Genomic DNA, 11,408 nt, shown 5'->3' on the forward strand with positions numbered 1-11,408 from the left:
AAGTAAGAGAGGGTCCACTGGTCTCTGTGTGGTTGTACTGCCTTAAACCTCTGGAGGAGTATGGGGGTTTTCAGCACAGACGTCTTGCCATGTTGTTGTGGTTTAACTGGGCAGGCAGCTAAAACAACCACACAGCCGTTCATTCACACACACAGACCCGCAGTGGGATGGGGGACAGAATTGGAAAAAAGGTAGAACTCCTGGATTGAGATAAAGGAAGTTTAATAGGACAGGAAAAAAAAAATAATGATAATAAGAACGATAATGGTAAAAGAATATAGAAAACAAGTGATGCACAGCTCACCACCCACTGACCGATGCCCAGCCAGTTCCCAAGCCGCGGTGCCTCGCCAGTCAACTCCCCCAGCTTTACATACTGAGCATGATGTATGGAATGGAATATCCCTTTGGGCAGTGGGGGTCAGCTGTCCTGGCTGTGTCCCCTCCCAGCTTCCCATGCACCCCCCAGGCTTCTCACCGGTGGGCTGGGGTGAGGAGCAGAAAAGGCTTAGCAGCAATTGAAAACGTCAGTGCTTTGTCAACGTTTTTTTCATCCCAAATCCAAAATACAGCACTACACCGGCTGTCAGGAAGAAAAGTAACTTTATCCCAGCCGAAACCAGGACACATGTGCAGGCAAGGGAGAGCTGCTTGGCTGATACTTCCCCTGCTCAGGGATAACTTTCAGTGGTTTGTAACGCTGGCAGACGCCCACAAAGCAACTAGCATCGCCCACCCTGTGCCCTGCGGGGGAGAGGTGGGTCAGAGAGGGCAGGTTGGAGGGTGAGGAGGGGTATCAAGCCCAACACGGCTACTCGCCAGAGGCAAACTGTGGGTCTTAGCAGCATACTTTCATCCAAGTGTCTGGAGATGGTGGGACGGGGCTGTTCGTGGATGTTCTTGTACAACAACTGTTTGAGTTATCGTCAAAGGGGACCAGCTCTTTCCATCCTTACGGCTAGAATTGACCACAGAAGAAAACAGGACAAGGTGAGGTACCTCAGGGTGTATTAGGCTACAGGTTAGATATGATCTATCTGGAGCAACAGTGATTAGCTACCTCATATAGTATATTTGTAATGACATCTTCTTCTGTGTGATTAATTGTTTACTGCAGGGCTCCGCCCTGGAGCAGCATTCTTACAGGAATGCACTGTGTTCATGCCATGGATATCAATGTGAATGGAAGCAGACTTTTCTGTCTTTGCAAATAAACACTCAAATCTTGGCAAGACATTTCCCCAACAGACTTCTGAAAAGCTTGCAAGAACTTATTTATGTTTAGTTAAAAAGTACTAACTTTTTACTTCTGAAAATTTATAAGAATTGCAGGGTTTAGTCTCTTTCTGTTCAGGTTATCATGTTTCTGCCACTTCTGTAATTATCTGATGCAACGTTTGTATTGCATTATCTTCATTCATAGGCAGTCTCCCACGACTGAGCATTTTGGTGAAGTTCTCTTTAAATCCGGTTCTAGAAGCGCTCTGCTCCCTATGGCACCAGTACTTGCTTCCCATCTCCTGTTCAACAAAGGTTGCAGCGATGCTTTTTAGAAGCAAACAGAACAGTAAATATTCAAGGTGATTGTAGCATAATTCTGGCGTCTGGGATTGCCTTGATCAATAAATGGGTTGAGTCACATGGTGAGCTGTGTTGCTCTTGTTGGGACTGGAGTCCTTGCATGTCTCAAGTCTGTCAAGCAAGTCAAAGGTCCATGGTGATGGCATGGGTCCAAGGTCAGGATGGAACATCAGCCCATGATGTCAGGGTCCAGATCAGTTCAATCTCTTGCCCTTAGACTTCACAACGCAGCATGAGGCCTTCACCAGCCTGGCAAATGTATTCGTGGCACAGCACTGCTCCCCTTTTATTCTCCCATGTGTGAGGAAGCCAGCCCTCAGCCATATGCCTACACGTGCAGAGGATATTGGTCATTCAGCCACTTACTTAATTTTCTTCCAGATGTGCTCATGCAAAGCCATCCTTGATCTGTTTGTGTACAGCACACAAGGCCAGAAGGGCTTAAAACCCTGTCACATCCCGTTCAAAATACAGGTCACCGTGTTTGCTGATCTGTAATTTTCTATCATCATCAGGATCAATGCAAAAAAAGGCAGGACATACATGACTCTGGAGCACATGACCATCTCCATGAATTGTGGAGTGTATGGTCAGCCCCAGGCTGTGTCCACATTGGAGACGTGGTGTGCACATCTACTACAGCGTCCTTCCCACTTGAGGATTATGCACAGGCACATGCTGAAAGTGAAGTTGCGCTTTTGTAAGTAACACTAGGATTGCTTTGGTGTCTGCTTTAAGCAATGTACTGGCCTAAGCTGTTATTTAGAAACTGATTTGTACCAGGATAAGATTTCATTGAGTTATGTCAGATGGTATACTGCCTTTCATGGTTTTTTGATCCTTAACAGCAAGCCTGACAACAGTTTGCAACAGTCACCAACATTGCTGAGTAGATTCAGAATTTTATTCAGTTGAGGACACATCGCTTTCTTATTTCAGGAACTATGAGCTAATTCTGTGTTATTTCCAGATTTTGAGATTACTAGATGAATGCTTGGAAGAGAGACCCAGTAACTGGTCTTTGAGATTTGTATTTTCGTATATTGGTACTTTAGGCAGAAGGGAATGGGTACTTTAAGCCACGGAAAGTTACGGTTAGTCACAATAATGATCAGATATAACTGCCTCCAGCACTCTTCTCAAGCCTGTGTTGGTCTCCACTCCTGGCCCTGGACTATGTTGTGTGGGAAATGCTACTGCTCCCTGAAGGTCTCTGACAGCCCTGACCAGGGCATTGGCTAAGCTGAGCCCAATCATCTTTTCTCAATACGTTGGAAAAAAGCCCAAGAACACCATGATACCAAATTTGAAAAATGTTAGTATTTCTTTATTGATAAAGTTTGCTGAAGTTGGCCCAGGTCTGTTCATGAACAGACCAAAATCATTTAGCTTTAAAATACTCTTTAAAGCCAATTGTACAATGAAGAGAGGTCAGAGAAGAAGTACAAGAAGTTCAGGGTTGTTCTGGGGTCTTCCGAACAAAGAAACAGGGGAAGAATTAGCTAAGACAAAGCATCGGTGACCACATCTCAGTTATTTTGCAATCAACATTTAGGAACTTTTATGCTTTTGTTGATTCAGTTTCACTACTGTGAATAAAACGATTGCATGAACAATTCTAGCAAGGTGTTGTGAAAAGAATTTGTTGTTTCATCAAGCTTCACTATGCAACTCTAGCATGACTAAAACCCCTACTAAACGTGTAATCACACAGAGATCCTAGAGATATCCTAGCCTAGCTGAGGGGCTTTAAACTAGAAGTACAACCAGATAAGCTCTGCTTTCCTTATCACATTCTTTACTTGAGCAAGGTTCTCCAAGGTTAGGGAATCATGCTTGTCTGGCAGAGATTACACAAGAGTTGATGTTCTCTTATTGCTAAAATCAGAATAATACTCTCTTTCCCAGTTCAGGATGCCATGACTGGATGACAGCTAGTTAAGTATCTCCCTTCTTGTGATTGGCTTACCCTTGTGCTTGGCAAGAGGCAACAGATAGAAGGTAACAACCAGCATCCTGGGCATACAGTCTGGTGGATTGTACATGCGTGAAAGCACCACAAGAAACACGAGAGCAGGAGTTAGAGGAACGGTATGCATTGATAGCCAAGGACATGATTAACACCAATCAAACTGGTAAGCGCTGAGGAATGTGTTGCTTGCACTGTGGTGCGCCACAGAAAAGGTGACTCATCAGCAGAAGATTTGCACTTGCTAACAGAAGGAGAGCAGTGGGGATACAGCACATTTCATGGGCTGTTTCTCTTCCTGTTATCCCAGCAGGAGGACAGGATGTCTACTGTCCTATGGTTCCTCAAACAAGAACATGAAAGATGCCCAGCAACAATGATGCCTAATATTTATGAAGCGTGAAGTTAACAAGATGCAGAAGCAAAACATCATGCCACAGTAACTTTTGACTCCTAAAGGACCTTAGAGGCCAAGAAAGAGTTGGCCTTTGGGCCTCAAGCAGGACCCAGATGGCATATGGAGGACCCTTGCCTTTGATGTCACACTCAGGTGACCATGGCCAGACCAGTTGGATACAGACATTTTGGGCCCTCTGAGAATGTGTGTATGAGAGTGCTGATTGGTACAGTCTACTTGGTTAGAAAGTTAAATAAAATACCTTTCTGTTTCTAAATGGTCCTAAGTTTTCTTAGATTAGTTCCTACAACAATACTGTAAAAACGTCCCATCAGTGTGGTTATACAGCTTCATCTTAAGATGCCCATGACAGTCTATCTAATATTTGGTTGTGCACCCTACCATGTATTATGGGGTCCTGACACCATAGGTTAATACACTAGTATTTTTTTATTTACAACTCCTTACAACTCTGTTAAGTGTACAATGATAGCAGTATCGTGATGGTATTGCTCTTTCCACCTAAACTTGCACCTGTGTGCCAAAACGCCCAACTCTGGTCTCTTAACTTCAAATAACTCAAAGGTCTTCATTGCTTCCTTTGACTACTCTATGCAAGAGTTTCTCGGTAAAAAGCTAGCTGCTCCTTGTTGGCAACTTCTCTCCTTCCTACCATAGTTATGATAGGCACTGGTGCTAAATCACACACTAGCCTCAGCACTGATACACTGCTCCAATAGCCTTGTCCCATGGCGTGAGGATGCTGGAGAAGACTCTGCTGCCTTTCCAGCCTCTATTAGTACCTAGTACTAGTACTTAGCACCTCCACTAGATAACTAGCACCCAGTGGAGGTAGAAGGCAAGCAGACTTGACAGTGGATGATGTAGACAACCATACAAGTAAAAGGTGAGGTCTGTCTTGATGCTGTTGAAGGAAACCTAATGGTAGACTAGAAAAACACAACTGGGTATGGGTTTCCCCATCCATAGTGTGTTTTTTAATTCCTCTTGCGACTCACACCGGAATTGCCCTCTACACAACCTTCAAAGTCCATCTTATGGAGTGGGATTTTTGTGCTCATGGGAGTCGGAAGACATTTTCAAAAGCTCAAAGTAGACACAGGGACAAAAGTAAAGTAATGAAACAGTGAAGGCTCTGGCCACACCTGCTGTCAGGAAGGTAGCGCCCACACACACAGTCCCCTTCTGTCAGCGGTTGCGGAGTTGATAGAAAATTGCAGTCTGGTGGATGGAGTAACACACGAATGTTTTGGGCTGTGTTTCACAACTCGCATACCACTCACAGGCTATGGCGGGTATGAGCATTAGAAGTCAGCCTAATCCATGACCAGGAAACATATACTCAAGCAGAGCACCTGGTAGCCAACTGAAAGCTCAGGTTGGCTACGCTCAGGCGTAGGTTGTAAGGTCATGGGCTGGAGGTGGAGAACAAACACCTTTGCTCTGTGTAATCCCTGTTGCTTCAGCCAAACAGAGGCATTGCACAAGCTCTCCTCCGCTCTGCCGTCCATCAGCAAGATGCTAAGCTTGGTGCTTTTCCAGAAAACGTTGCAGAGGTTTTGCAAATTGCCAGTTGCAAATACAATACCGCTTGGGTATAAGGGCTACGTGGACTTTGCCTGGGCCACTGTCACTTTTGAAGAGTGGTGTAATCACCCAGTGTGTCCCACCCAGGCATCCAGTGAAGCCTGACTGGTCCTTGGCACATGTCTCTATAGAGAGGTTGGCATGCTCCTGAGGCCTTTTGAAGGTGGTGGAGCTCAAGTCCTTTTGTTGCCTTAGGAGCTCTTCTAAGAGGCATTCCCAAGGGCACCTGGGAGTTAAGAAACGACACTTAACAAAGAAAACCTTTTGACTTTTTTTACTGCCACTATCACAAGCTTAAGGTGCAACTCCATAGCTGAAATTACTTGCTGCGCCACTCTGGCTGCTTTTGGAAACATAATCCTTTGCAAGCATGAAAGTCATGACCACATGGCCAAGAAGAGGAAGTGTCATCAAAGATATGACCAGCATGCACATCACTTAATTGAAGGACACGTGATGTGGTCCAGCGTGGTGCCAACGTAGCAGGGATCTGACACAACGTGCTCTTTTTAATGCTGGTGATGACAGAGCCACCACCATTCACACCACCAGCCTGATCAGATACGACAGTGGGCTCTGCCTGGTAACGTATTTTCCTCCGCGTAATTCAGATTTGCGTTGGAACTATCCCAAGGGTGAAAAAGCATCGATTGCTTTTTTTCTCAGTAACTTGCCTCTTGGTAATACCATAGAGAGGGCTACTGGGCATATTTCAGAAGGCAGATATGTCTCATGGTGTGGGAGACCCATTGGGAGGAGGAAGATGGGAGGTAGAGAGTAAACAGATAGCTGGTGAGAAGATTTGCAGCTCATGCTAAGGGGTTGAAGTTAAGCTCTAGCTTTTAAGAGCTTGGAAAAGCATTAGAAATCATATATAATATTAACTGTGTATTAAGAATAGATCTGTGCTCAGGACAGGAATCTCTAAGGTGATCAGGAAGGTTTCTGTTTTTTTCAGGCTACACATTTAATAAATAGTCTTCCTACAAGGCTCTACCAGTTTCAGTTCATAGAATCCTTGTGTTAATAGTGGCTCGTGGGTGCAAAAGCTAAGCAACAGAGAACAGCAAAAGTACAGACATAGTCATTGCTCAGTCATCATAAATGTGTTCCTTGTGAACCATAAACTCTTACTTAGGATTAATTCCCTCCATGTGACAATTAGCCCAACAGCATTTTCTGTTGCTTTAGTTTTTGCATTATAAAAATGTTTCTCTTCTTTTTACCATTAAAAATACAAAAATGGGTCTTGACTAGTACCAGATCCGGTTTGTACATGGGAGTGTGATGAGCCTTGCGTGGACTCTAATAGAAGCTGGAATCGGGAGTCCCCTCTGCATCCCTGACCCAGACCGTGATGTATGGTCTTCAGATATATAAGGAACTTAAACCATCATAACCAAGTAGAAACAGACATTCATAACAACATTTAATAATAATAGCAATAATAATAATAATAATAATAATATTTTACACAGACACAAGATGTGGCTGTTTATTGCAATCCTGTTTTTGACACAAGCACACACGAACTCAGCAGATGCCATCGAGCAGAAAAATGCTATAAATCCTGAGACTTCCATGAATGTTGTAAGTCAGAAGTTTGAATTTTCGCTCTCTCTGAAAGTTTGCGGACGTTTAGCTGGGGGAGAGAGGGATGGAGGTATGTATGTGCAGAGGGTTCAGGTCACCACGTGTGCTGGTTTTGTTGAGCGGTGTGATATGACGTTGCCTCGACATCGTCATTAACAAGCACTGCTTCCTGAAGGAATCCTCTTCCTCCCAGCAGTATTAAGTGCAATTATCAGCAAGTCTGTTAGAGAAAGGAGTAATCCCAGCCCAGATTTGATCTGATATCTTCCTGCAGGGCAGAAAGTTGTGCATGGCACCTCTCCTTCAGCTGCAGCAGGTTGCCTGGGGCCATGTCCAGACTAGTCCTGAAAGTCTCTGAAGGTGGGTTTAGACGGACCCAAAATGTGGGCAATACAATTGCTGAAATGAATCTCTTCTGTCAAACGTGCGACAAAGCAAACATGCAGCGATGTGTAGGCAGGATCCAGCTGGATTTCAGCAGACTGAAACTTCCCAATCTCTGGAGTTTTCAGCATAAATAAAGCTGAGGCAGAGCCTCAGGAGCCCTACAACAAATCCTGCGGGGCTTGTCCTATTGCCCTTCCAGTCGGCCCAGCTCGGCAGGTTTGATATGCCCCACAACCTTATCTGCCCCGCGCATCGGCTCAGGGCGTGACATAGCATGTCCTGCTGCCGGTGTCAGCTGTCAGTAAATCCCTTCGGTTTCAATCTTAGTTTTTGGAAGCATTTCAAATGCATGTGCTGCTGCATGCGGCAGGGGAGCCCTGCTGCCCCCAGCTCCCTTCCAGGGAGCCCACGCCTGCGCGTCTCCTCTTCCCTTGGGCATCTCACTGGGGCGGGCGTGGGATTCGGACAGAGCATCCTCTCTCAAAAAAGTCCTCAGCTGATCCAGGACACCCCGGGGAAAGCAATGTCCCCGTTGCCGTGGTGTTTTGGTTTTGCAAAGGCATCCCAGCGGATGAGGGATGCGCTTTTCAAGTCAAATGAGCACTCGGCTACAGAAAGCTTTCCACCTGGGTTTTTCTTTCCCCAGAGCCAAATAATCTGCCACGGAGGGTACCCCAGTGAAGAGTATGAAGTCCTGACTCGTGACGGCTACTACGTCAGCCTGAACAGAATTCCTCACGGGAGAGAAAATCCTAGGAACAGAGGTATAGCTCTATTTCACAAGGAAGCCAGCAAAAAAAAACCCCAACCCTAGCATAACAAGCAGGTGAAGGGATGAACCTTACCAGGCCAGGGGAGCATTTCTTCTTGAAACAAAAATACCAAATCCATGGTACTTCTCCAATTTACAGTCAAGGCTTTAGCAGTCAGCACAGGAAACCATGCATGCAGCACGGTAACCACATCTCGTATTAAGCAGAGACTTCATTTTAAGGCTCAGAGGGTGCAGGCATATCTTAAGAGAGCTCCTAATTTAATTTTTTTTTTACATAAATTTGTGACTTTGGGGTTTGAACGATCTCAGGGATGAGCCTGTACACCTGAGCTTTCACATGGTGTTTGTCAGTGGCCAAGGTGCTGAGCCTGCGGGGATGAGCACCTGGGGTCTGAAAGGCTTAGGAGGGACATCTGCAGCTCTCCAGCCTGAGACTACAAGGGCAACCACCACGAGACAACTATGGCATGGATTTCTTCACCAGGAGGTGTCATTAAAATGCACATCGTATGCCCTCTGGCAGTGCAAGAAGAGGATTTGCTGCCCTGAATTTGGGGTGAGTAAGTAGAGAAATTCTGGTTCGGTGAAATGCACTGTTTCTTTCACATCCAGAGGCCAAGCCAGTCGTGTTTCTCCAGCATGGGATATTCGGAGAAGGCAGCCACTGGGTGGAAAATCTGGCTAACAACAGCCTTGGCTTCATACTAGCAGACGCCGGCTATGACGTCTGGCTGGGAAACAGCCGTGGGACAAGCTGGTCCCGGAGACACCAGCACCTTTCAGCTGACCAGGTTGAATTCTGGGATTTCAGGTGGGTTGGAGCAGATTACAAAAGCACGGCAAACTTCTCTGCCTGTCCCTAACCTCTAGGCAGAGGTGGATGCCTCCAAGCAGGCAAGTCAGAGCACCTAATCCCTGGGTATGGCCTCCCCCAGACCTCCTGGTGCCGTGCCCAGGGAGGATGGAGGTACCTGTGCAGACCTGCCTGCTGACATGGTGCCAACGCCTCCCTGCAGCTGCCTGGCCCTGCCAGGAGCGCCGGGCACCGCTGCCTGCGTGGGGACGTCCATCCTGTGGAGACATCAGACCTGTCTTGGGGCACCTGCAGGGACATCCCTGGCCAAGCCCCCCCATCAAGATGTCCACAAGCGTCATTGCCGCATCCCCTTCTAGACGTTGTCCACAGAAACCTTGTCCCCAACAACGGCACTAGCTGCTACTGCCACTCCAGAGCTTGAGAGCACTCCTGGATTTCCCAAACTCATAGACATGCTTCCAGTAAAAAAAGCTAATAAAGTAGGTCTGCATTTCACCATCTCACGCTAAAAGGCACATGGGCAGGAACTGGTGCTCCACTCCCTTCTGGGAAAGAGCATCTCTAGGAGCCAAGCTGGTGCTGTAATCCTGACGAGAGCCAGCCCTGGGTCTGCAGAGCTGCTGTGTCTTGCACCTGAATGCACAGCTGGCCGGGCTCTGCACGGTTTCTTTACCACTAACCATGGTTATTGGAAGACTAAGCCCATTCAGGGAAGGATGAGGCCATGGCAGGAGGGATGCCTTGCAGTTTCCCCTGTGTAGCTTCATTCTAGCTCATTTTCTCCTGGAAAATCAGCCACAGATGTTAAGCCCTTCAGTATAAGAGCAATGCAAGGCAGCCAAAATTCACTGGCAAGTTGGCTTTCCTGGTGTTACCTTATAACCAACGCACTACTCCTGTGTTGCAGCTTTCACGAAATGGCAATGTACGACCTCCCAGCCATGATCGACTTTGTTCTGCAGAAGACTGGGCAGAAGCAGATCTATTACATTGGCTACTCCCAGGGCTGCACGATCGGTGCGTTAGAAGGGGTTGCACATCACGTTGCCTGGACCACACTGAAAACATTCATTTTGGTGTTTGTGAGCAGAAAGTGGAGAGGTCCCACCTTTGTGGGCTGCCAACCAAGCAAGCTAGATAGAAGGTCTCTTGCATTGAGAAGTCCCACAGCAGCCATGCTTTCTTTAGAAGACATCTTAGGAGGACCAGCGTGCTCCTAGGGTAGTAAGAAAGCTCCTGGTGACCTCAGTAAGCAACTTGCTGCAACTGGAGCAGTTATAATTCAACCTAGAAAACTGGATTGCAGTGTTCCATATCAATACCCAAGGCATTGTGCATGGAGGTCACAGCTTCTGCTTTCTGATGAAACGCACGGTGCTTCTTTTCACCAGCTGGGCCATCAAGGGTGTGAGATAACCTCTGTGACGATGATACCCTTTAGCAGTGGTTGATGGAAGATGACAGTAGTGTTCCCTTCACCTGGTGAATGGGGCAGTGCTTCCCATCAGTGGTAATTGTTGAAGTGCCTCATCAGCCACTTCTAACCATAGGAATAAAGGCGTTGTTTCCTTTTGGACATCTCTAGCACTAATGTTAAGCAGAAAGGTGGCAAGTGATTCCAGATTTCTAATTGGAGCTAATGCCAGCTAAACAGACCTGGGCAGCAGGTCCAAGCAAACCCTCAGGTTAAGTACCTGAAGAAAGATAAACCAAGTCTCAGGTTGTTTTTCTGTTTTCTCAGGGTTCATTGCATTTTCATCCATGCCAGAACTGGCTCAGAAGATCAAAACGTTTTTTGCCCTGGCTCCAGTAACGACAATCAAGTACGCCAGAAGTCCCTTCATGAAGATGTCCTTCCTTCTGGACAAGCAATTCAAGATGTTTCAGGTAGGGGATTACTCCATGCTCTCCTCCCCGAACACACTGGCGCTAGCAAAGGGGGTTGTGCCCAGAGGCAGCCCCCAGGGCTACCCAATTCGGCAGAAATCAGTTCATGGCCGCACGGTCACTGCGTTGAGAGCATGCCTGCCTTCCATCTGCAGGGCCTTCAGGTGCTGAAACTGGTCTTTCTATGGGGGCACTTGTCGGCTTCCCGCACAGGCCGCCTGCAGAAGAGCAGCTTTACTGTGTTGATTTTAGTGAGAGTGAAAAACGAATCCAGCGCCTGGGGAAGGCCGGGGGAAAGAGGAGAGCCCCAAGTACCCGTTTCCCCGGGGCGCGTTCCCTCAGCGTCGCGCCTGCGATGAGCCGCGCGCACCTCGGTGGGGCAGGAGGGCGAAGA

General features: G+C 47.0%; 1 protein-coding gene across 1 annotated transcript; it reads left to right on the plus strand.

Moving 5' to 3' along the window:
- Positions 1-7,040: 7,040 nt before the first annotated feature.
- Positions 7,041-11,014, plus strand: LOC104615050 (lipase member M-like; the record flags this gene model as incomplete). Its single annotated transcript, XM_010297318.1, has 5 exons — positions 7,041-7,145; positions 8,182-8,299; positions 8,923-9,121; positions 10,035-10,144; positions 10,869-11,014. Coding segments are annotated over exons 1-5 (678 nt in total), but the record flags the coding sequence as incomplete, so codon positions are not given.
- Between the last annotated feature and the right edge of the window lie 394 nt (positions 11,015-11,408).

The sequence above is a fragment of the Phaethon lepturus genome, unplaced genomic scaffold, assembly GCF_000687285.1.
Source record: "Phaethon lepturus isolate BGI_N335 unplaced genomic scaffold, ASM68728v1 scaffold26801, whole genome shotgun sequence".
In the NCBI taxonomy this organism is placed as follows: domain Eukaryota; kingdom Metazoa; phylum Chordata; class Aves; order Phaethontiformes; family Phaethontidae; genus Phaethon; species Phaethon lepturus.